General features: G+C 39.1%; 1 protein-coding gene across 4 annotated transcripts in view; it reads left to right on the plus strand.

Annotated features, from left to right (window-relative positions):
- STAG1 (STAG1 cohesin complex component) overlaps positions 1-26739 on the plus strand; it is a 164062-nt gene that overhangs the window by 57139 nt on the left and 80184 nt on the right. For all 4 annotated transcript variants that reach the window (XM_062005897.1, XM_062005894.1, XM_062005898.1 and 1 more), the window contains exon 5: positions 7455-7551. In XM_062005897.1, the coding sequence (XP_061861881.1) occupies positions 7455-7551 (97 nt within the window). The remainder of the gene's footprint in view (positions 1-7454; positions 7552-26739) is intronic.

Genomic DNA, 26739 nt, shown 5'->3' on the forward strand with positions numbered 1-26739 from the left:
TTCCTGTCTTTGCTTATGATGAAAAAACAGAAAGCAAGTACTGTTACAGTGAGATGTTTTTAAAAAGAAACATTTGGCTTTTCACAAAGGGCTTGGTAGGTGTTAGCAAAGTGTGAACTTTTGCATCATTTAAGATGACCATCTTGAGATGAAAAATAATAAATTGCAGCTTCTCTATCTACAGTTCTTTTCTCTTAACCCTGTATTAGATTGTTCCGTGGGTGTATATTAGATTTACTGCCTGCAGTTTGGAATGCAACCAGTCATCTTGAAGTCTAGTGCACAATCTCAAATTGCACAGTTTCACGTGTTACCTTCTCCCCAATAATTGTGTAATTGCTTCAGTCGTCACAAAATTTAACCTTAAATTACTTCTATTCTTTTAAAAAACCCTTCATATTCACTTAAAACCCTTCTTACACAGAGCATTAGCAGTCTTCCACTACATGCTTTTCTTTGTGTTCTTGTTTTCAGAGTGCTCTGAGTTCTTCTCACTGTCTGTTCAAGCCTATTTCCTAGCTTTTATCTTCTTTTCAGGCTGTTCTTTATACAGATAATTGAAATCTGTAATTCCACTGTGTATTCCTTTTTTGTTTTAGTGAGCTTCACGTTTCATTTGAGTAACTTGGGTTTTTTGGCAGAATATGTTAGTATAAACTTTGATTTCTGTTTTCCCCCCCTTTTCCCTCCTACCTTTAATGTAAACACACTGCACATCCATTCTAGAGTAATTTTTTTTCTTCTGTCACATTGACTAAATGAAACATGTCCATGTATGAAATGGCAAATCATTTGCATGCTCATTATGCTCGATTTGCCTTGGTTTACAGTTGACTCAGATCTTACTCTGGAACATGCATTTCTATATAGTGTCATTTCCTTTTACTTTGTTTTAGTAGCACTGCTGCCAGATTGGTACTTAATTTAAGTTTTGAAATGGCTTGTTTTGAAATCAACTTGCATTAATATTTAGTGGGACTGTGCTAATTTACACAAGCTGTTGAGGTGTCATCTGCAGTTTAGTCCCTCTGGTTCCTCCAGCACTTAATGCTCCTAAATGTAGTAATGGGCTTGCACTGAAGGAATACGTAATGGATTTGTAGCTGTAAAGCCTCCAGGAGGTAATAAGATAACTAGTTTCATTATTTTATTCATTGCATCAGACTTTTGCTTTTACTGGCAATCGAGTTGCTGTTTCTCTTCAGTGCTATAAAATGTTCCTATTTATCTTTCAGCAGACTTTGAGATGTGAAGGTCAATATATCTGCAAGTCTCCATGATTGATTTTAAGTTGTTTACTCAGACTATGGATCTGTTCTGCTACTTACTTGACTTCAAGCTGCTTATTTCTGAAGAGTTGCCTGTTTCGCTTATTCTTCAAATTATGTTGTGTGTTGGTTCTTAAAACAAATTCACTGGAGAGTTCATTTCAGTGAGATTCTCTTGAAAGCTGTTAAAATAAAGCTGTGTATTTTTAAAATCATTGTACTGTACTCTATTTTCACTGTACATTGTTTGCCATTTGCAGGAGACCTTGATTTTTCACTCATTTCTCATGAGGAAGAAGCATTTTCAGATTTAAAAAGAAATAAGTGTCAGATTTGTAACATGTACCTGTATGGACTTGTTACACTGACTGCCCCAGAGGTGTGGTGCTTCAGTATGACTATATGTGTGTATGTATATGTGTATATGTGTGTGTAGCCATGTTCAGACAGCAAGGACTGAAAGGGAGTTATGTGGATGTTACTGGAATAATCTTGAGGTGTTATTTGTGCAGCTGAGCTAGATAATTTTTTAATTGGCTTAAAATTTAGTTGCAGTACTCCTTGCTTCACTCCAGTCTAGTAATGAAGATGAGAAGCTAGAGAGTATATTATGCATTTTCTCACTTGTTGTACTTCATAACATTGTTGTCAAGGGAGCCTTTTCCTTGTGCACGTGCATTATATGTGGTGAATCCCAAAAGCATGGACTTCCTGCAGCTGGGCAGTGTGCTGCAGCACATGTGCTGTAGATCTTGTGCCTCCCAGGAATGTTGAATTTGTCATGTATTTCATGCACAGCATGCAATTGCACATTTCCATGTGGTAAATCCATGCTTTCTGCTGCAGCTGAAGGCAAAAGCATCTGGAAGCAGATGAGTGCCACTAACAACTCATGCAGTTTTCTTAAATCATTTTTTAGAAACAGGCAATAAGACCATTGTGGGGATGAATTCTTCTGGTGAATGGAGCCCACTTGTAGCTACCTCGTTTCCAGAGAGCAGAGTGGTCCACTGCAGGGGCCTTCACTGCAGTACCAATTCTGTGTTTTGGGACAGATGACAGGGAGGGAGCAAGGGCAGGATATCTCTGGGCGAGATGGTGACCAAATGTAGGTTGTTGCCTTGGATTTGCTCATTGCTTATGTCTGAGAAGCTCTTGAGAACAAAGTGACTGTGGAGACTGTTAACAAGATAAAATCATCCTCAGAGGTTTGCTGTAACCTGTGGACTGTCAGTTAGAAATCCTTGTTTTAATAGGAATCTTTCTCTCTATGCATGTTTATGCAAGATAATTCCAGTTCTGGCAATGATTGCTTGTCGCACCGTTTGTTATACTAATGCCTGTCATTTGATTTCTTTTTCACTTACATTCAACCTTTTCCCTGGTATTTGGATTACTTTTTTTTCTTGGTTCAGTTGATATTTGCCTCTGTTTAAGGTCTGATGCATATCTCTCTTATTTTTTCATCCTAGTGTTTTCAGTTTTTATAGCTCTTTTCTGTTACATCAAAAGTCAACAGTTTAAGTTCCAACTGTTGTAGCATATGTAGTTTGGCTTCATTATCTCCTGTTGCCTTAAACTGTAATTTCTAAAAAAATTTACTAACAAGCATGCCAAATGTGTGTGAGGGGTTTAATGATGTAGATCTGTGGGTGGTGGTTGCATTTTGAGACACTGAAAAATACTCTTCTCATTTTTAGGGATTATGGAATACCATTTGTCTGACTGACGCCAGGAGGTCAGGTGCTTGTATGGGACTTGTCACCCCAAGGTCCTCAGGGAGTCAGTGGAGATGTACTTGGTATAATAATGAGCATTTTTAAGCAGGAGCTATCTCATCTCACTGTGCATATGTGCCCTAGACAGATGAATTGTGCTGACTGTATACTGTGTGCACACACATACACGCTATGCTGAGTGTACAGGGAGTGAGTAGCTCGTGTGACTACACAGGCCATGTCTGTAAAGTTAGGTAAAATGAATCCTATCCAAGCATTGAATCTTTTAGTGAAAGTTTTGTTAGCCCCTTGCAGGGTCCAGATGGCACAGAAGACAGTCTTTGACTGCTCTCCCTCCTCACAACCTTCTCTCTGATTTTGCTGTTTTCTTTACTGCTGCCACTAAAGTCTCTGCATTGCCTTGAGTCTGTTACCTGAGTCTTGAGATCAGCTGCTAGTCATGAATTACATTAGGATGCTGGATTGAAAGTGCAAATGCTGCACTAGATAGGGCAGAGTGGGCCCTTAGCACCCAGGGATGTTGCATGTTACTCAGTTCTTTTTGCACGAAGAGGCAAAAAATATTAGAAGGGAGATGAGCTGCACTGATGCTGTGGTATTGAGATAGTACTGCAAAAATCAATTAAATAATTAATTAGAAGAAGCAAAAACAAAATGGAAAGATACTCTCCCAAGCCTCTCCTTTCCACTCACCCCTTCTTTAGTCCATATGGCTTCACTGGCAGTATCGATAGCCTAGTCCAGAAGCAGTTGCAGCAGTAGAGCTGAAGGGGCAGCATGTTGTGGCAAGGAACTGAATATGGAAGGGAACCTCTCAGGCCAACCTTGCTTCTGCAGGGTGTATTGTGTGAAATGAGGCTGTGGACAGTGCATAAGTATTGCAGACTTGTTACTACCGCTCAGGAAAAGCATCTGAGACTTCCCAGCCTCTAGGGACAGGGTAGTAAACTTCAGAAACTGAAGTGTGACAAGAGCAAGCGAAGATAAATATGTGTAAGTGTTTCTCTGCAAGCCACATGGCACAGAGTGAGACTGTTCTGTCAGAGAGAAGCATGGAAAATATCAATAGGGGCTTGAGGATTGTTCTGCTGTTGTCCTGGTTTGGCAAGGAGCAGCTTTTGCTTGGTAACGGGGGGAGGGGGCTGCAGTGAAGACCTGGTAAAGAGTTGTGGACTCTCCCTGGGCTGCTGGGTTCAGACCCACCTGCGGCCCGGCTGGGCCAGTCTGGCGCCTCTGCCAGCACTGTTTAGGGACGGCAATGTGAAGTGCTGGCGGGAGGTGTTGGAGTGGCACAAGATGGCGGACCCCTCAGCCGGAGAAGGAGGAGGGAAGGAGAAGCAACAGACCAGAGACCCCTCTGCAAGCCATGGCGAGAATGCAGCTGTGCCCCTGCAGCCTATGGAGACCCATGGCAGGGCTGAGAGCCACCAGCAGCTCCGTGAGTGAGCCCGGACGGGTGAGGGACTGTGTGGCGAGGCGGCCATGGCACAGGCCGTGCTGGAGCCTGCGGGCCCAGAGCAGCCCCACACGAGAGGCAGAGAGGAGCTGCAGCCTGTGGGGTAAATGCGTGTGGGAGCAGCCCGGGCAGGGCTGTGTGTGTGTGAGGGACCCCAAGGACGTTCAGGGAGGACGGGTGTGGAGCCCACCTGCCCTGAGGAGAGACAGAAGCAGAAGCCATTGGAAATAGACTGACTGAAACCCCCGCTCCCTGCCCCACCCCCGAACCGGTCAGGGGGAGAAGAGGTAAAAACCCCAGGATCAGGGCTCTGAGCCCGGGAAGAGGGGAGGGGTGGCAAGAAGGTGTTCTTAAAGGGCTGGTCAGCCTCTTCATTGATGTATTACTCTGTGTTGTTTTACTTTGGTTATGTTTTGGGGTTTTAGGGGTATGTTTTAGTTGATGTTGCATTACATTATTTTCTATTTCCTTCCCCAAGCCCAGTAACCTGCTCTGTTGTGTCCTGGACCTTCAGCAGCAATTAAGCTCTCCCTGCCCTTTGGCAATTCTCAGCCTCTTTGGTACTTGAGGCTAATCATGGTCTTTTTGTTCCCTGATGGGCCTAAACCACCACAACTTTCTTTCATAAGAATTAGATCACATCAAGTAGATCAAGCAATTGACAAATTTGAAACAGAACTGTTATTGGGGATTTTTTTACAATGAATAGTTAACCCTTGAGACACATTGCTGCAAGATGGTGTGGGTAAACTTTCTGGTTACACGAGGGAAGAAGTCTTCAGGCTCTGGGAGAGTACCAGTATATTCTTGCCCTATTCATATTGCTTTCTATGCTTTTCACTAGGTGTATAAACCCCGTTGGGCAGGTAAACCTGTGGTCTGACCCAGCACAACTGCTGTTTTCTTTGTTGAAAAGAATAGCTGCTGGCAATTGTGTCTTGTTCTGATATCTGTGGCAACAAATAGCTGTTCAAACAAATCTTTAAAGCTGGTAGTACGCCAGCAGTCTGGTTATTGAGCTGTGTCAATATTTGGGTTAGTAAATAATTTTTACCTTTGGCTACATTTGTTTTTATGTGCCTGGGAGAATTCTGCTGATGGAAGTGCTTGATACCTCTAGGAACAGGTCTAAATTCATGATGAGTGAAGCATTCTAGGTAACTGCTTTTGTGCTGCTGCTTCTTCATGTTTTCTCAGCTTGTATAGTGGTTATTTAGAGGCCAAGACTTCCTTTTTAATTATTTCTAAGTAGCAGATGGACCTCTTCATAAGATGGGACATGAGACAAAACCTGTAAAGACTTAAGTTTCCTGAAAAATTGAGTATTTAGAGATTGATTCTGGTTGCTGAATACTATAATATTGAGTCTCACCCTGTCTTGGATCAGGAGCAAGCACAGTGATCTGTGTTATATGTGGCATGTTTTGGCTCAGCTCAGAGTTGTGCATGTGTCTAGTACCTACACAACTCTTTTGCTGCTTCTCTTTACTCATACCCTTGCTAAGGATTTTTCATGACCCTATCCTTGTATTTACCAGTTTAGAAAGATGCCAGACTTCTAAGAGGCTGAATTGCTTGGGATGTGTCTTTCCTATTCATTCTTTTTCAGCATCGTTGGAAGGTGGGTGTGTGGGGATGGTGGTGTGATCTGTGTGTATTTAGGGTTTTAAAAGTTAATTTTATAGAAATTAATTATAAACCTGAACTCTCCAAGTTAAAAGAATCCATTTTCAAGGTTTGTTCTGGTACTATAATCACACTTCTCTTAGTGAATGCAGCCACATGAATGAACCAGTAAACATTCTTTTTTTCCTTATAAGGAAAACATAATATGTGGTTACAAGAAATATACACAGTTCCTTACCTTCAGTGTTCATGTGACTGAGGAACTTGGAATGCTATATTTCAGTCACATGAAAATGAGCCATACTTGCCTGCCTTAAGCACAAAGCATAATGAAAGACCTCATGCAACCTTCTTACTTCAGTAGAACAGTTCTTAAGCGTTTCCATATTTATTTTGCTTGCTTTCTCCTCTTTGCTTCTTTTTGCCTGCATCTGAAGTTGTAAAAGTTGTGGGTCTGCACAGCTTAGATAGGGTTCTGTAGTCAGAACCGTGGGGTGAAGTATCAGTGAGGGCAACAGCTTTAGGCTTTGCCGCATTTCTTTCAGCTGATGTGTATCTGCCATTTCTGATGCTGTAAGTGCTCTTTGATGTTGACTGGCAAAATTCATGTAGTGCCCTTTCTCATTAAGCTACTGAGGCATGTGTTTTGTCCCCAGAGGTTACTGTATGACACATGAAAAACGTTTTTGACACCTGTATGCTTTCTGTCCTCCTCCTTGCTGTTATTCATCATAATGACTGCCTGTGTGTCAGTGATTATAAAAATATCTCCTGGCTACATATTGCTCTGAGTGAGGTTTGAAACTGACTCAGCTTCATCTTCTGTGGTTCAGGTGACTTATTGACTCACCAATGCTGTAAGACCAACCGCTGTGCATTGTTTTTATTTACCAAGTATTCCTCACTGTGTTCTGTCTTACTGAACTGCTTGCAGTGTTTCTGAATGATTGATACACTACTTCAACCTGTAAAAATAGTGAGATGTTCACTGTGCAGTATAAATTCAGTTTTATCCCCAAGTATTTCCATTCGTTAGTTTTCTGGGAATATATGTTTGTTTTTTCCACACAACTTTGAAGATCAATAAACACAAGTAGAATTTTGAGGAATTACTGTAATTGAAAATTCAACTTAGGTTTATACAATTATAATACCAGAAAATGATGCTTATAGTTTTGTTCTCTAACAGTATTTGTTCTGTCTCCACCCTGAGAGAAGGTGTATAGATTTCTGAGCTTGTGCATGTCTATAATTATGCAACATCAATGCTCAGTTATAAGATTATGTTCTGAAAAGAATAAGTCATTTGCCTTTAATAAAACACTTTTTAAGAGTCTCTGATAATTATTCTTTTTTTCTTGACAGTCTGTGGTGGACGACTGGATTGAATCATATAAACAAGACAGGGACATAGCACTTCTGGATCTAATCAACTTCTTTATCCAGTGTTCAGGATGTCGAGGTACAGAACATTGGAATCGAGTCGTGTAGACAATCATACGAACTTTGTGTTATTAGTGCAAATGCTGGTAAAGATGTGTGAGGCACGTGGATTGGTACTCCTCATGTGCATGATTTGTATAGAAATGTTCTCTGGGTTCAAGAATAATTTATTTAAAGCCTGTTTGTTTAGGGCCTACCTTTTTTTTTCCTCACTTTACTCTCATCATCCTAAAGTGTACAAATCCTCACAGAAACACTCCACTCAGCAGCGAACGGAGACAAAAGATCTGTTAAACAAGGTAGGCGTGCCTTACTTCCCCCTTCTGTTTCTTCCCCTTTTTTTATTACAAGAATTAGTAGGTGTAGCTGTACCTTAACTTGGCTGGTTTTCCTTTCTTTCTAGGAAAATGATGCGTTTTTCAACTGAAGAGGAAGGAGTGAGGCTTCAGTTGACTTGGAATAGCAGGAGAGATTTCTTCTGGATAAAGCACCAGTCTTATTTCTTTCTCTGTGGTACTTTATCAAGTCAGCAGCAAGTGGCCTGTCTTTTATACCCTGTTTGAACAGTCTCCATTACCAGGCATGCAGCAGTCAGGTTTTCTGGCTCTCTTTTGCTCTACTGTACTATCTAATGAATTTTTCATGTGTTGTCTTTTTTTTCACTTAACTCAGCCTTGAAAAGAGAGAACTACAAAGCTCTACTCTCTGTAGCACCCAGAACCAATCTACTTACTAATTCCTTATGCTTTGTGTAGTTTGCTTTAAGTAGAGTTCAAAATAACCCCCAATTCAGAAATTCTTCTTCTTCATTTAGTAACTGATATGGGAATGTACTTCCAGACATCAAATAATCAGGGTAGAAGTCCCTTGTCTTCCTTCTTAAGTATAAGGTGAAATGCCCTGTACAGTTAAAAGCATCAGAGAAAAGAAATGAGACATCAGCAACTTCAGCAACCCTTTTTTTCATAGCTTAAGGAAAGAAACTTATTTTGGGGATGATAGAAAAGACTGAAGCTCTGGAAGCTTTCTGGGAAAGGGCTGAAGCTTAGGGTTTAGTTTATCAGCTCGTGTCAATGTCTGTACTGTTCACACAGATTCCCTAAAATACTTTTCAGACTAGTTTGGCAGCTTATGTGAAAGGAGTGGTATTCTATTTGCTTTTTTAACACTCTCTTAAAGCTGCATATGAAAAAAAAAAACCCTACAAGCTTCTTTGTAAGAATTTGAGCAGCATTAAAACAAATTGATCCTTGCCCATATGTTTTTATTCCTGTTGATGCAAGCTTTTGGTGGAAGCATGTCATAAATGTCTGCGTCCTCCTGCTGCTCACTAATTTCTACTTCTTTTCTTTCTCCTTTTTAGAGAAAGCAGCACTTTCACTATCTCAGAAGACACATAATTTTTAAACCTCATGTTACTGACTGATGCAGGCTGAATGCCCACTGTCAACCATATGCTGCTGAAGCTATTGCTTCCCAGAAAAGCTCTCTGTTATTGGCTGTGCAGCAGTAGTGCTTCAAGTGGCTGATGTCATTTACTTTCTTTTTTTTTCTTTTTTAATGATGACTTTCTATCCATTTTCAATACTGTGTTTTGTCACCTCAGGGAGATCTCTCTGCTGAGCTTGCTCTCTTGACCTTCTACTTTGAAACAGCAATGACAGGAAAAAGCATGCAAAATGACTTGTCCCATGAGTTGATAGTGTGTTTGGATTTATTTTTGGGCTGGAATTTTTGCAGTGGGTACAGTAACAGCTGCAAAACAGGGTTAAAACCCTGGCAAACACTTCTGTTCTTGTCAATTTCCAGTAGCATGCCTGTTCTCTAGGAGAGGTAAATATGTAATCAGAAAAGAGCTTTTTATTGATAGTCTTCTTAGGGTAAAAGCCGATGGAACTGTCCTTAGTGGAGATGAAATGTGGAAGTCTGGATGTGTTCTGTATTTTGTGAGGAAGACCAAGTTTCTTTTCATGGGAAGATTGTGCTCTATTGGGACATTTTTATTTCCCTTCAAAGATTTTGTTGACATTCTTGCTTGCTTCCATTTCTGATATATAACAGCTCCTTGTGATTTAAAATGGCTCCTTTATCTTAATTACTTGCTTCACTAACTAGCACTCATTCTCCAGCCTTCTTACCCATGTAGGATCTCAGTAGTTATTGATAACATATCTAATGTGGTGTTCATTAACTTGAAGGGAGGAAGACAGCTAGTTTGGGAGGAGGTTCCTCAGGAAGCTTTGGGAGTCATGCTGGGTTTAAAAATCCACCATTTTAACTGGTTTTTGATACCTAAATATATGTAAACTACACCTAGCTTGATATTTGGTTCAAAAGTTTCAAGCTGGCGAAGTGTGTGTGCCTGTTCTCTGACTTGAGTTAGAAATCATTCAGGTACCAGCTGTTTTATTTAGCAGTGATATTGACCCTGACCAAAATACCTTTCTGTTTAGAGGAAACATTCCTTTTTATGTATTTATCCTATTCTCTGCTTTGCATCCTGCAGCTTTGCTTAGAGATGTTCCTGCAATGAGAAGTCATGTCTTGGAATGTGAATAAGCAGGCATGTTATGTAAATTATTAATATTAAAAATTGTCATTAATTTTGTAGGCTAACTTAGAAGATCTGTGTAACTTCAAATTGAATAAATATGAACCAGTTATTCAAGCACATTTGTCCTTTGTCAGCTCTTTTGAGTAGCTATTTCATCAGTTTCTTTCTGTACAATGTGTTCTGCTTCATACAATACTGTCCATTAAAAGATGAGAGACTTGGATTTAACATGACTTCGCTGACCTTTCTGGGTTTTTAAAGGATCATTTGGTATAAAGAAATGTGTCCTGTTGAACTACCATGGCATCTCAAGTCAATAATTAGATTTGCATGAGAGTTCAAATCCTTTTTAACCTTTCTAGTAGTTTGTCTATTTGATCTGTACATTTGGTGCCTTTGCTGATTTTGATTACAAAGAAGTGAAAATAGTTGCTAAATAATTTTTTTCTTTATCTTGCTGTGTTTTTTCTTGAATATCAACAAAAATCTCTGCCTTTGACAGTTTGCCTTTGTGCTCTTCTCCATGCTGTTACTTTGTATTTCTGTGTCAGAAAAATGTTTAACAAGGATGGATAACATCACTTACTTTGTTTCCTACCCTTCTAAAATGCCTTGCTGCTCTTACAGGAAGCATCTGGTATCAGCACCTTGCAAAGATGAAAAAGTTTGGGTTTAAATGCTTTTTTCTTCCTGGAAAAACACAAATAAATGCTGTTTCTGGTCCTTAAAAAAACAGGTTTGTTTGTTGGTAGTAGGTATTTATTTGCCAAAGTACTCACAGTCTGTAAAGCAGGCGATGCTGGATTTACCTTCTTATTTCTCCATCAGGAACTGAATTGAGGGTTTTCCATGTCTAGGTAACAGGGAACTTTTTGAACTTAGTTTTTCGTAATGATAAACTGATTTTCCAAATAATTTGCACTTGGCTGGAGATGGAAGTGTAGAGACACTACTGAGATTTCCATTTCAAATGCAGTTTGGCCTGTAGCATTGTGCATACAGGCGTGCTGCTCTTGTGCTGAGGAGTTGCAGATCAGTGTTCAGAGTTTTCTGGGTTTCTTTGAGAGCTCTTTTCCATTGCTTTCTTCTTTGTAGAAACATATTTTTGCTTTTTTCCTTTCTGATTTTGAACACTCCTGTCAAGCACAGCAGAGTATGCTGAGTTCTCTGAGCTAGTTGCAAGCAAGCTGAAATGTCTAATCAGCAATATGCATGCCCAGGTCCCAGAAGGATTATAACTGTGTCAGTATGATGCTGCATCTGGGCTAATTAGCTTTGCCTCTCAGACTGAGTAATTAGCTCAGGTATCATGCTCTGCTGCTATGACAACCAGGCTGTTTCCATTTCTGGAGCTCCATGGAGTTAGAACTGACTTGGATATCTGCACTGCTGTCAGCTTTTGCCTTCTGTTATTGATACAAAACAAACAGAAAACCCCAGAAGCACTCTGACCTTTCTACATTTTAAAGGCAGAGAACCATGCTTGTGGAATAAACCTTTTCTTTTTTTTCCTAACCAGAAGCAATTAGTGGTTGTAACAGCCTTTTAAGCTGCTAAGGACAAACCAAGCCATCCAGTCCGTGGAAGAAAAGAAGCTTTCTTTTCAGGAGGAAAAAGGTCTCAGGCACACTTGAAGTAGCAAACTACTTGACTACTTGCAAGCGTAGAGTGAAATTATTTCCATTCTTTATCTCCCATCCCTCTCCTTCCCTTTCACTTATTTTCTGATAGGTAAAGCAGATATATGGAAATTCTTAAGCAACTTTTCAGGAGTGATTTGAGCAATGCATCCTCTGCTAGCCCTGCCTCTATGGGACAGCTCTGGGACACCAGTTACTGACAGAACAAAACTGATCCAAGTCTATTACTGTTAAGTTCTTAGCAGTGTTGTAGACTGGTCTGGATTGCAAGGGGCTCTCCATTGCAGTAGTTTGTGATTTGGCATGCTGAAGTTGTTTTTAGAAGTAGTTGGTGAAGGAAGCAGGTGAATTTCCTTCATGTCATGTTTCTAATATCTTTATTTTTCCCTCTCAAAATTTTAAGGTTCTTGTGTGGCATCAAACATGGATCAGCACTACCAGTCAGCCTTGTTGTTTAGGGTTGGAGTTGTTTCAGTCGAGTGAGCAGGAGTTTGTCTGTATGTGAACTTTTTGCCTAGTCCTTAAAGCAGGATGTCTTAATGGAATTTTTCCTTGTAAATCAGACATTTGGGGATCCATGTTCTGTCCCAGCTTGAGCCTTGAATCTCCTCACCTATTCTAATAAGAGCCTCTCAAGAATGCTGTGGTTGAATGGTGCAAACTGAGTCAACAAGTGCAGGAGTTAAGAGTTAGCTTGCTTGAATGCAGGGTGCATGCTCATTTTGATTTTAATTACTGTTCTGTGCTCTTATTCAAGGACAAACTAGCAGATTTCTGTTTTGCCAAAGGAGATCTTAGTCTCACACCAGGAAAAAGCCCCATAAAGTAGCTATTGTATGGTCTGGCAAAAGAAGTGAACCAGCAACTGCTTGCTTTGCAGTTGGACAGGATTTCAGAAAGCAAATTAGCCAGAAAACAGTGTTATTTATTCTGATTAATAATATTTTAATAAAGGATGTAACTTTGTGAGTAGTGGTTTAAAAAGAAGTCTTTTGACACTTATTTGTGCAAAGGTTTGTTTTGTGGTGGGTGGAATAATAGCACTGTATACACAGTGGATGTTATTGACCATGGAAGAAAAAATACTGATAAATATAATTTCCTGCAAGTAGTCCTTTTATAAGGAACTGCACATTGTTAGAAAGATTACTGACTTTGACCTGTGTTACAAAACTGAATCTCTTCAATGAGTCATTTATTATTAAGAAATTGATATAATGAACATCTGGTATTTTGATGAAATGTGAAAATAATACAACTTACTGCCCTGGAGCCTGTGTTATTAAGTCATAGGAATGTCAAGGGTTTGAAGACACTCCCAATAACTATATGATGCAGTTAAAAACTTGCTGTTAACCACATTCAAAAATAGGAAGGTAAGGCCAAAAGATGGAAATAACTTGATTTTAATTTTAATTTCATGCATGGTGTAGAGAAACCAGGTCTGAACTTTGTACTTGCTTCTGAGCCTTGAGGTCGTTTTTACAGTGTATTTATCTTGTAGTGAAAGCTTATGAAATTCAAACTGAAAATAAGATGCAAATTATGAACTGGCTTGGGTGGAAGGTAAATGGGATTACCAGGCGTGCAGTAAATGTCTCATCAGTTCAGTTCTTCACAAGAAGATAGGTGAGGTCAAAAAGTTAACATCAAAAGCTTGACAATTAATATGGTTGCATCAGAATCAGGTTCTTTGTGAAGAAATCCAAGTATTTGTTGACATTCTTGGAAGTGAAGCTTGAAGGCAGTTTGTGTTTATCATTTTAAAACCAAAGAGGTTTTCCATAGTTGTTCCTGTTTGCTGCTGAATGGTGTCTGCACTTTTCATCCCGTGTCCTCTTTCTTCTTCACTGGTTTTTTTTCCTATCCTTTAGCACTTCAAAGTTTCTTTGGTTATGGTAAGAATAGCTACAGATTTTTTTTTCAGTTCTTTTAAGCTTTTCATCTCCTGAACTCTTCTGGGGTTGGGAAGCCTTAAAAAGGTAAAAAAGAAACAAAAAGAAGGGAAAAGAAAAAACAATTCAGATCTGAAAGTGTAAAAAAGATCTGAGGTAGTACATCATCATGTTGTATAGCCACTCGTGAGCTAAGGGCACCCTTTCCCAAAAGGTGCATCCTACTGTTTTCAGAATTTAGTGGGAAGGAATGGCAGGAATTTGCTGACTTCTCAGTACAGGAGCCGTGAATGATGGGCATATTGAGTGGTCTGTGGTTTCAAAATGTGAATGAAATCCCTGCTGTGTTTGGGTCTGACTTCAGGCCAAGATTTCCCCTTGTGAATTGGTAACAGGAGTAATGGTAATTCAAACTAAGCAGGTTTTTTTTCTTTCATTACTTACTACCTGAATATATTGAACTATTTCTGTTTCAAGTACAACAGCAGACCAAAAACACACTGGCTTAAAATCAGCTAATAACTAATTTATTAATATCAATTCATATAAGCTTTCAAATAATTTAAAATAAGTTCACTGAATTAATTGATAGAACTCATGATACTGGAATATTTTAAAGCAAATGTATAATTCAAAGGCAAATTACCTTTGAAATGACAGTCTAAGAGCAGGTTCTGCACTGTGAGATCTGTATCTGTGAGCAAATCTCTGCTGAAAATGAACAAAGGCTACATTCCACTCCTGTGTACCACTTAGTAAATTCATAGCTTGTAAAATTGTTTTTGGCACTGCTCATTGGAGATAAATTGTGTGAGGCTCTCAGCTATTACTGCTTGTTTTCCACTGTAGTCATTTAATTACATACATATTGATCTGGAAAATGGTCCTAGTCACGTGACTGCAAAGATGCAATGTGAGAAGTGTCTCTCAGATCGATGATGCTTTAATGATACAGGCTTTTAAGAGAAAAGCAATAAATACCTCTCGGTGTTCATGATTCAGAATAGCTGCTGTCTTACTAGCCAGATCTGTCTCATTTCCTCTTCATTTATGCTTTGTTTTCTGTGTAATACAAAATTTGTTACACGAGGGACATCTCTATACTAAGCAGATGAGAAAAACCCATCAGTTTGACACTTTGTTGGACAGTATTGTTCTAAGACTTGTGGGCAAATTATGCCTGTAAATGACTTTGTTTTCACCTGCATGTTAGATGCATTGCTGGATTATTCTTTTTTTAGATGACATAGATGGTACTTTCTGTGAAGACAGGAACTAATTATGAAAAGCAATTAAATGACACTTTTAGCACTTTCTTCCTGGATTACAAGTAGGAGGGGGTCTCCTTTCTCTAGTCTTTCCCAAGATGCAAATTCTGTTGGAGTTTGACTCTTTTCCAGAGCAAGGGTAGGAATTAAACTCCTAAAAGATGTTTCTCTCAGCAAACACTGTAATTGTGATTCTCTTTTTCATTAAGCAAGCCATAGATTAATTTTATGAAGTACAATGCTAGTACACACTTCAGTAATTACTTTTGAAGAGAAAAAGATGGGAATGATTGAAAAGGTCTACATCCTAATGAAAAAGTCTCATTTTCTGGCACAGAGAAAGTGGTTAAAACCATTTTCTTAATCTGCAGGCATTTAACAGTAGCTGGATATAGAAGAAAAAGAGCAACTTGGGTTTTAAAGAAGATACATCTAAATTTGGAAGAAGAAAAAATGATCTCTTAAGCAGAGACAATCCTGCTCACATTTCACTGCAACCTGTTTTATTCCCTATTAGATGAATCTGATCATCTTGCCTCATTCATCTTTAACCTGAACTGTGACCAGCTGAGGCTTACAATGTTTCATCTCCCTTTTGACTGGAAGTTATGATATTGTCTGACCCATTTTCTAGGGTCAAACTAATTTTCAGGGAAGACTGGTGTGAATGGCCTTTACCTCCATGTTGTTGTCTTTTTCTTTCCCTCATGCAACAAGCGTGGCAGAGTGATTTTTTTGGGTACCTGGAAGGGTGGAAAAGGGACCTGTGCAAAACTATTACCAGATGAGGAGCTCCCTTGCCAGCCATCACTGTACTCTTGCTTAAATAAGGAACTGATATATCCTCTGGAAAAGCTGAACCTGCTTCTCCACCTGTCGCATCAGGTCCTGGGTATTTCAGTTCAAAAGCACTTGATTTCATCAAGGCGTGAACTCAGCAGTTACGTGGTTAAAACACCTTTGACTGATGAGAAGGCTTTTTGTCTCAGTAGTAGTCTGTGGAGTTTCATAGGCCCCATCTGTTGTGGAAGTGAGCTTCTACCAAGTCATAATATCATCTTTTGAAATATGTTTCATATAGTTTGCCAGATTTACCACATTCTCTACTATTTATTTTGCTTATTTAATCTTTATTGAAATAATTGTTCTGGGTAACTTGTAAGTTGCTGTGACTTAAAAAACTGTCAAAATAGGAAAAGGGCCTCAAAATCCTTTTAGCAGCTTCTGGGTGTGAAAACTCTTAATGTAGCTGTATTGAATTACACAGATATTGCCAATAGTGTTGTTTGAAATTACCTTTTTCTTAGACTCTAGAAATTATTGAATCCCCAAATTTTCTAGGTTTAAACCATTAAAACAATTTTTCCTTCAGATCTGATTTAGTATGAGAAGGACACATTTCTTATTGGCCATTTCTTCCCAGCACAGACTCCTGGATCAAGATTATTTCACCAGCTGTATAGTTTGAACCACAGAGAAATTCAAGTACCTCTGTGATAAGAAGTCGTGGTGATAAATGGCTAAGATATAACCACAAAATGTCAGTGGTTGAAAAAGAATTGCTGATGTTATGAAGTGATTGCTCTTGAAATTTAGTAAAACCATGTAGTGGGAAGTTACTTTTACATGTTGGAAATAAGATACCTGCCTAAAAATTAATCATCTGTTTGGATTATCAATGTGCAGAAAGAGCAGTTGATGAATACTGAAAGTTTCAGAGGCTTGAACTAATTTATTTTGCATCATTTCTGAGCGCAGGTAGTAAGTATCTCAAGCAAAAAGACACTACATAAATGATCACAGATATGGTGTATGAGAAATGGGAGACAGAGGAGCTGTTAAGAGTTTGCAGAGGTTTATTGGAAATGCATCAAACGCTTTGTCAGGCACTTTTAAGGGAAGCTGTGGACTGAGCTGCAGCTCAATCAAATTAGTTTTATTTTAGAAATTGAGTGAACTGCTGTTCACACAATTATGCAGGGCTGGAAATGGGGTAACTACAGAAACCCTCCTACCAAAAGTGTCTCTGTCAAACAATGCTGAACCAGATACAATCAGACATAGAACCAGCCCTTCTACCCACCAGTGCCTACCCCAACCAACCAAACCCCCTGCTGGAGTAAGCCAATGTAGTGATAATCAAACCCTGATGAGATCACACTCCTAGATTTAGAATTTAGGTATAAAATCATTGAACTGCCAGGACAAGTATGTAATCTTCATTACAGAGAGTTTTTCTTCCAAGAGGACAGATGGGATTTTAAAGAGGTTTAATTTGCTTCTGGGGACAGAGGTGGGAGTAATACTTTAGAGTCTAGGAAGGTGGATAACAATAAAAGTAATGAATCAAATAAAGATCTTTAGAAGAAAAGGGAAGACACTAAATTCTCTCTAACAGCTATATTGTGGCAGTCTACTGCCATCTCTTAAACATCAAAAGTAATGTGGTAAAGCATTTCTGCACAAAAGAGGTTGAGAAAATTGTTACATGACCAACTGTTCAAAGAAGGGACTAAATATTCATTTTGGGAGGCCAAAGTTGATTCATAACTACATCACATAGGTTACAAATGGAAACGGAATATCATACAAGTGGCTTCAGTTAGGTGATTTTGGAGGGACCTAGCAGGGGTACTTAGCAGCATTGTATTTCCTCATTTGAGAACTGTAACGGGAGATTATCCATGTATTTGATGGAAACAAATCCTTTCCCAAACAGTTTAGCATAGAATAGTTTTGTGGATCAGGTGTTTGTAGTGGAACTTCCATTTGTGGTGACACAGATGCATGACAATTTTCTGCTCTGTTGATTCAAACTATTTTTGTCCTGTTTTGATTTTCATTGTACTCAAGTAGTTTAATTGATTAGCTACTCAAGTGACTTCTTTTTTCCAATGATGAAGAAGAGGCAGATGCATTTCAAGAGAAGAACTTCTTTGGAGGTTAACAAGAGGTTGCTGTTACTCCTGTGTTCTCACAGGCTGCCTTTTATACAGGTTTTTTGTTGTTTTTTTCTTAAGGTGGAAAAGATGAAACAATACAAAATGTAATATACCAGGTGAGGTCAAGTATGCCTCCATGAATCTTCACAATGATGTTAGTAAGTCTCCTAGTTAGAGGTGGATTTCTCACAGGATCTCCTTTTTTCTTTCCAAAGCTGTGAACTGATAGAGAAGCTTGGCAAATGGAGCAGATGTTTTTCCCAAATTTGTACTGCAGTGAGTGGCTATGTGTAAAACAGGGTATTTGTAGGGAGCTCCTTTGGTTTCATGGGTGTTACTCACATGACTTGGGTTTGAAGTGAGCTCAACCAGAGTCCTCAAAGTATTCCCTTCAGACTTTCTGGATAACGGAAAAAAAGGCATTGGATCCCAAGCCATCCTAATTGAAGCTGTGAATTGGCCTCTCTGATCTTGTGAACTGTGTCAGCTTTGGGTGCTGAAACTGTAGGTGAGTGGAAATGACAACAGTTGCTGGGCCTGTCAAGTTGCTGAGTGACCTTTCTGTCTTGACTCCAAGTCTTGTAACAAGAATTTCCTATCTTAAGGTTTTACTTAGAGTTTAGAGGCAGGTGAAGATTCTTGGTTCTTGTGAAGCAGACATCAGTGGGGAATGTAGTGGAAATCATTAAAATACTTTCTTTAGAGCCTTTGAAGACAAGTTACTTCTGATCTACAGTGAGGTAATTACTCTAAAACTCTGGCCAAACAACACACAAATCTTATTTTTACAGTTCAAAGTAGAGAATCACATACACAGCAGCTGTTAAACTGTCTTTTCAACCAATCACCACTGAATTTGCTTCCAGAAGATGTAATCTTTTCCCTTTAATATACAGAATCCATGCCAGCCAATTCCCCATGCCCCTTGTGGGTATTGTAGTGTCAGATTGGGGTTTGAAGTCTGGATTAATAAAGGAATCTTAAGAAATTCAAACTGCCTTTTATTCTTTATCAGAGTTACAAAGGGTTTAATCTTAACGAGAATGATGCAGAAGACCTGCATGAGTTAGTTGATTTTTGTTCTCAAGATTTATTATTAATGTAACTTCAGGTTTTTTTGAGCCTCCAGTGTTCTGGAGTAAGCATCAAGGTAGTGAAGATTTGTCGTTGACACGTGATACCACTGTGTCAAATTCCTACACAATATACAGCTTATTCTTCCTCATATCACAGGATGCCTCACTATTGATACTTTTGTTGCCAAGTTAGAACTAAATCTATGGCTTACAGTACAATTATGACATGTACATTTGGAATTACTACTTTTATCAGATACTGTCTTGTGTGTTTGTGGTGAGAGTACACTCCAACTCTAAAGTTTTTTAGCCACTCTGTGTGTCCTGTCTACTCTGCCTATAGCTCCTTACAGATGTTGCACACAGAAAAGGTAATAACCCTGGCTCACTATAAGCACTTGTAAACCATTTTGTTTAATAGCAGTGAGGGATGTTCTTGCTCTCAAATTTGTTGATATCTAATTTTCAACTCTCTTTTTTTCTGGTTTCCATGGTAGCCTGTAACAGTAGGGTTATGTGTTGGTGACGTGCTGTGTGGAGAAATCACTTGATTTAGCTCTGGCTTTAGTTCACTGGCTACTTCCTTGGGATATTCTCATTTTGAGACGTAATAAATCATTCTGTGTACATCTTCTGTCTCACGTGGAATTTTGTAGAGACTTCTCCTAACTCTCTTTTTGCCACTCTATTTCATTTCATTCTGCTTATATCTTTAGATTATAAATGCATCAATTAAGATCAATAAGCGAAATGACATTCATGTGATATTTATGGGCCACTCTTAGGTCTCAGGTTCTTACCTGCTCACTCAGCTGTGACAACCAACTTCTACCTGAAGTTTCTGGGACATGTATGATCAGAAGAGACCTTGATGTAAACTGATAAGGGGCAGTGGCTGGGTTCAGCAGTTTGCAAGGTGTTATCAAAGTGAAGTCCTAACTGTTGGATATAAGCTGTCTGGTCTTGAGAAAGACAGGGTGGCCTGTAACAACTGTCAGCTAGTTCAACTTGTTATATTACTTTATTGCTCCTGTTCTCTGATACTTTGGCCTGTGATAACTTCCAAGTGCTACTTTGCATATGGAACATATAATGCCATAACTGTTTATCTCCTTTATAGGGATATAAAATTCAAGTTTCATTTTGACAGTGCCTTTTTTTGTGCATGAATAGCAGCTTAGGGAACTGAACTCACTGATTACAGGCAAGTTGAAAACATTTTAGGAAAAAAAACCAGATTGGGGAAGGAAGGAGGAATCTTAACATGTTCAAAGTTGAGTTGATTGATCTCAATTGTGTACTAGAATAATGTGAATATAGCACAATCTAATGTAATACATGTTAGTGTAGTATACTCTTTTGATTATAACAAGTATTTATAGTAGCACACAGTATTAGTAGCTGAGCCTACTTGCATTGGCTTTGCTCAGTTACAGCAGGTTATAAAATAATGCTATGGATCAAGTTGAATACTGAGCTGTGAAACTCAGAGACAAGTTATCAAGAGAAACTGCAGGGCTTAGATTTAGTTGGAACATGCACAGATGAATGCACAGATGGGTATCCCCTCGCTTGCTTTCAGGGAAATACACAAAGAATTGATCTTATTAAGTGGCTAATGTTTCCTAGTGATCTGAAGGAAGACTCTGCAATAACCTGCTCTTGGGTGAGGCGAGCACCTGCACTCCTCACTCCCTGGTAGCGTTCCTCTTGCCTGCCTGTGTGGAGCAAAACTTACAGTTCACTCTGATTAGAAACAGAGGCATGGCACTGTTTTGAAAAACGCATTTAACCTGAGGTGTTTTGAGACTTCGATCTCATGGAAGCAATGTAAGGTGGTAGGCATTTTGGAAATGGGTGATCCTCTATGCATTTCTCTTGAGTTCTTATCAGCCCATAGTAACAGCAGAATAGTACTAATAAGCCTATAAAAAATTATATGCATGAGATCTCATTAATAGGGAAAAAATTCAAGGAGATGAGCAAACTGAAACGTCTCTAAGTGAAATGAAGGACAAAGAGATAAAATTGTGCCTTTATATACAGAAATAGTGGATTCCAAAAATTACAATTAAGGCCTGTGTTCTGTGAGGGCAAATCTACCCAGGTGAGCTTAGGAAGGAGAAGTAGACAGGTGTACATCCCAGTAGTTTAGCTTTGCTTCAGCTGCTAAGATACCAGTAGAGGATGTGTTTCATCTGATGAGTATGTTGTGGGGCTGCTTTCAGATGCTGCAAAACGATGGACCCAGAATATATGCTGAAAGGGCCATAATTTAGGAATGGAACTCAATTTCTGAATCTTCTCACCAAGCAATGGATCCATAGTATGAAACTCTTTGGTGTTTTTGTTGTGGACTTCAAGGAAAAATTTGTGTGGGATGGACAACAAAGCAATTACTGCACAGAGTCTATGTTGACACAGAATTACACCTCAGAGTGTAGTTAGGCCAAAAAAATAGGTACTGAATAGAAAATTCAGCATTGTGTTTAAACTTTACCATGTGAGTATGTTACAGTAAAGGCATCCTGATATGAAGATTTCCAGACACCTTAAACTGATGGTGAAGGAAGGAAGCGCTGAGAAACAGTAAAAAAGGAGATTGTCTGGAGTGCTGAAAGCTTGGGAAAAAAGGAAAAACAAATAATTGACCAATTTGCTACAAATTACTGAGAAAACTACCTGCTCTTTACAAAATAAAACATGAGCTGTGGGTTATGGTAAAGTATTTTATTTTACCTAAGTATTGCTTTGATTTTTCCCACCTCTAAGATTTTTCCACCAAGCTGTGAGACACAACCAGAGGAGTAAGATGGCTGTACGAGCCATGTTCTGCAAAGAATAGTGTTAGTGGCTTCATAATATTTGTAATTACAGAGCCATTTTTAATTAAAGCACACCATTTCAACTAATTCTAACATGAAAATTTCAAGGTAGGGGATTCAAAGTTATCTGTGAGGAAATTGTAAATAAAGATTTAAGCCATTTTCGTATGCTAAACCTGTATTACTTGCAGTGTTCCTCTGTGTATTTCTTCCTTCCTTTTTCTTTGGTAGTGCTTCATTATTTTTTCCCTTTGAGCCCATTATCTTTGTGTTAATTAATGTACTCAATCTCCATTCCCTCTCGTATTTCATACACTACTTATTCCTATTTGTCTTGCATCACTCTTTTCAGTACTTGCTGTTTAATAACTGCAGTAAAGGTTTGTTTTTCTAGTATCATGGAGTTTACATAGGTGCAGCTTTTTGTACGTTTTGCTCTCATATACTCTTTAGTGAATCCTAGACATCCATTGTTGAGAAATAAGTTTCACATTGAGGTTTCTCATTTTTCTGCTCCTTTTTCCATCTTCCCACTTAGATTTGTCTTGTCAACACTTGTTGTGATCTGTGTGCGTTCCAGCAGTTTCTTTTCTCAGTTCTGAGGTGGCAGTTCCCTCTTGCATTATATTTTTACAAGCATATCCAGACTTTTAATGATTTTTGGCTCTAGTATGTGCTTTCTTATTCTCTTACCCATGCCAAAAAAATGTTGAGCAACTGTTCATTGTGTTCTTTCAGTTTTACTTTTAATATGGTACTTCCTCATATTTTCCCATATAAGCCAACTCCCAGTAAAAAATGAAGTCCTCCTCAAGATCTTTTTTCTGTAGGGTTTAATCTAGATTTTCTTTCTAAATCCCTTGTAAATGAAGATCCTGATTCTGCTCTGTAGAAGGCTAATCCAGGCACTTTTGAGGCAGCTGAGTATCTGTGCCATCCTCCCGGGGAGGATTTTTTTTCATGTAGCGTGTTACATGTTTAAGCCATAGCTCTGATTGATTTCCTACTGCGCTTCACATTGCTTAATGACTAGGCTATGAGTACCTGGAAGCTTTCTTAAAGTTCATGGAATGGAACTTGATATTCCTAATTTTGAATAAAAGATGCAAATTTGCATTAAGGAAAAGCAGGACTCTAGACTAAGCCCTTTTCTGTACCCTATCTGGTAAGGAAGGGCTAATTCAAGCCTTTTCCCTATTTCTTAAGTTGATTATTTTTTTTACATGCCCAAAGGATGTTCTTACAGTCTGTGTGCAGTTACAATTATTTGTGTGCTGTGGTGTTGTAAATTCATCCATGAGACTGCAAGATAGATGACTGGAAAATGGAGGAAGTGCTATTAAGGACCATCTTTGAAATTGTTTAAATTGTCCAGACCCTTGTTGGAACTCAGAAGTAAAAGAAAATAACACTCTGCAGCATCCTCATCAGTTCCTCTTGTAAAACCACCTTCTTTCCTCCTGCATTTCCTTACCTAGCTCACTCGCTGTAGCAAGTGAGCTGCACACATCAGAGAGAAAACAATTTCACCTACACAAGCCTATTTGCTTCCAAAACCACTTAATTTTTGCAGCTAATGAAGCTGGCCAGACTAGTCGACAGCCATGTAAGGTGATGACTCATTGAAGTTGACACACCAAGAGACTAAATCAAGGTTGCAGAGAGCATCTTCAGTTAGGTGCTGCTTTAGTTTCTAAGCACAAAAATTATGAGTTTTTCCCATGTGATTTATTCCAATTTCCTTAGACAAAGAAAAATCTCCATACCTGTGTTCGGATAATCAAAAAGTAAACCAGAGATATTAGAGTGAGCTAACAGATAAGAGGAATCAGATTTTCTTTTTTCCCTAGCAAAGCAGGAAAAACAATGATGTGGAAGAAGAGAGTTTCTCTCAACTTGCGTATTTTCAAATGAGAGAGAAAAAGGCATTGCTTTGAGCTGTCTCAGCTAATCTTTGCATTGTCTTTTCACAGATAATGTTCAGTAAAAGCTTTAGTCTTTAGTATACTCTAAATAAGTGACTTTATGAGAAGCAGAACTAATGAAGAGTGATTTCTAGTGTGTCAGTGTGGATTGCGAATTATGCAAGAGCTGTTGAAAATACTCAGGGAGTGTCAGCTACTCATTATGAGAGCTGGTGTTCTGAATGCCATGTAACTCCAAAAAAGTTTTGGGAGAAGCTGGAAACTTTTTGTAAACTGAACAAAAACACTGCTGGAGAAGAGGCTGCTGTGCTTCAGTTGAAGCTTTCTTGCAGTGTTGGCAATGTGAGTGACCCTGTCTTGCTCCATCCTCATTTAGAGTCTTAGAAATATGAACAGAGACTGAGGTCATGGTTCATACTGTGCCTGAATGGCTTTTTTGCCTTCTAATCAGCTGTCTGCTTTTGTAAAATTTCCTGGCATGTTTTATTTCCAAGATGGAAAGAGCTGGTGTAAGCAAATAGCTCGGTATTCATTCAGTAGCGTACTTAGGAACACACACAGGTCTCACTCCCTTCAGATTAATAGAAACAGCATGGAAACTTTCTGGGTGGATTTCATTTAATTAGAGAAATCATATGCTTTAGATACAGAAATTTCTTGGAAATAACTTTTATCTCCAGTCTCATTTTATGAAGCACATCAGCTTTCATCAAATCGGCTGTTCTTTCTTTTAGCTTCCTGCTGCAGCTCTGCTTGCAGTGCTTGCTGAATGTCTTATTTCACTGCTGTTGTTTGACTTATCAGGTCTGATTTCTTTTCACTTACATGGGAAGATCCCAGTCAGCGTTCCTTTTGGTGACTCTGATGGCTGGGGAATTCTACAAAGTACACATCAGCTCTGGGAAACCTGGAGCTGTTCTGGGCTATTTGATGATGCCATTGCTAGTGAGAATTGGCACTAGATAGATGCTGCAAATGCAGGTGCTCCTTCTATGCTTCATCCTTTCCTTCCATGTATTGGAGCAGCAAACACCTCAGTGAAATTGTAGAGGACGTGTACCAAGTGTGTTTCTTCAGAGCCCTTTTTGTAAAGATTGCATGCCATTGGGCATAGCTTGAGATAAATAAAGCAAGTGCCATTGTCTTGAGGGGCGAGAGGCAAGTGAACAGGTAGTCAGCATGGTGGGCCTTCAGCAGCTGCAGCCTACTCAGTTCTGTCAGATTTTAGCAACCCTCAGGTGCGGCACAGCCCAAAAAAAGGCCTGGCCTGTTGCTTTTGAGTAAAAAAAGTGCTGGAATGGATTCTGTTTCTCTCTTTGTTGTTTTCTCTTTCATTTTCCCTTCTTCACTACTTCTGATAAATAGGGCTAGAAATAAGAGTAACAGAGAACTGAGGAAAGGATCAATACTTCATCAGGGGAAGCAGACTGAGGGAAGGAGGGTGGACCGTGGCTATATTTATTCTCCTGTGATTGTCTTTTGCCTCCTAACTTCCTAGTAAGTGGAGGTGCTGTGTTTTTAAGGAGTTTTATGTATTGGGAGAAATGTATATGCTGGCTAACAAGAAATTTGTTTCTCTGATAAATATCCTTTGGCAAAAACGTCTATGAAGGGATGTGGAAGGTTGTCTGTGGGTTGCTGCTGAACGGCCTTGTCTGTGTGAGCTGGTTGGTGGGACAAACACTTTCAGAGAAAGTGGAAGGAAGGATAGGCTTCTGAAGTGCAAGTCCTTGGTGGATGTGTCAGCGAAAGAGAGCTTGACATTTTTGGAAGGAGGAAATATGGCTAAGTATGATATGGTTCAAAGGGTCTGCCTGGATTTCCAGAAAGCCTTCTGTGAACTCCTCGCTTCCTGAGTGAGGAGCTGGCAGAACATTGCTCAATCTGAAGAAGAGAAGGCCCAACAAAGAAGGCCCAACGGCTTTCTTCACACAAGAAAGACTAGAGAGAAGGTGAAGTCAGTGTCGTGATGCAATTCCACAGTTAAGAACAGTTAACAGATACAAGTTGGAACATGAGAATTTCCAATCAAGATGTAAAGGAAAACATTTTTTACCCTGAGTTGATCAAGAACTGGATGCATAAAGGCTCAGAGAGGCCGTAGGATCGTGCCCCTGGGACATGCTTAAAACTAGCCTGGGCAGCCTCATCTACTTGGCCCCACTTTGGGAAGAGTTTGGACTATCTGACAATCAGGAATCCTGACAACTGAATTTATTCTACAATTCTAGATTTCTAAGGAAAATAAGTAGCTGTGAGTTTATCTTTTTGAACCAAAAAGAAGTATCCCAGGCTTAGCAAATAAAGCAGTCAGGAGTTTAAAAAGTAGGATAAGGTGCCTTGTGAGGAATACAGAGCTAAACTGCAGGATTCACTGATGAACAGTTCCGTGGAGTTAATTCAATTGCACTTTTAAAGACATGATAGATCCACCAGCAGCTATTAAATCCAATAGTCACAATGTGGCTTAACAACCTGCAGTTCAAGTAAAATCTGAACTACTGCTAAATGCAGTTTGAGGAGTGTAAACCCAAGGATACATTGGAGTCCATACTTCCTCTCTCTCTCCAAGTGTCCTCTTTGGTCACAGACTTCACATTCAGTCAGAGTGAAACTGAGGCAAATGTGGGGCAGGATGTGGCTGCTGAATGGCTGCAGTTCTGGATGCTTCCAAGTGCAAAAGCACTAAGACATTACTGGGAACCAAATGCTGCTTTTGGCGTAGCAAAGGCTCCTGAGCTTTTTTACCTCATGTTCACATAATTTACTGTTGTTGAAGTTAGAAGTTATCTGAATAAAAGGGAGGCACCTTCTGAGAGTTAAAACTTTAAGCCACTGAAGTATGAAAAGGTCTGTTTTGTGAAATCATTCAGTACCAGTACTAGATTGCAAGTTTAGTGGCTTTGTTTAATTATTTAGCTTCTGTTAGTGGCATAAACATCAAGATGAAAAGCAGCTTACAGTTTGCAAATGCAAATACTGTAAAGCAAATCAAAACAGTATCATCTGTCAGAGTAAGAAATTTCCTTTATCAAAGTTCGGAGCACTGAACACAACAAGTGTACTATTTTTTGATGCACTG

This window comes from Colius striatus, chromosome 12, assembly GCF_028858725.1.
Source record: "Colius striatus isolate bColStr4 chromosome 12, bColStr4.1.hap1, whole genome shotgun sequence".
In the NCBI taxonomy this organism is placed as follows: domain Eukaryota; kingdom Metazoa; phylum Chordata; class Aves; order Coliiformes; family Coliidae; genus Colius; species Colius striatus.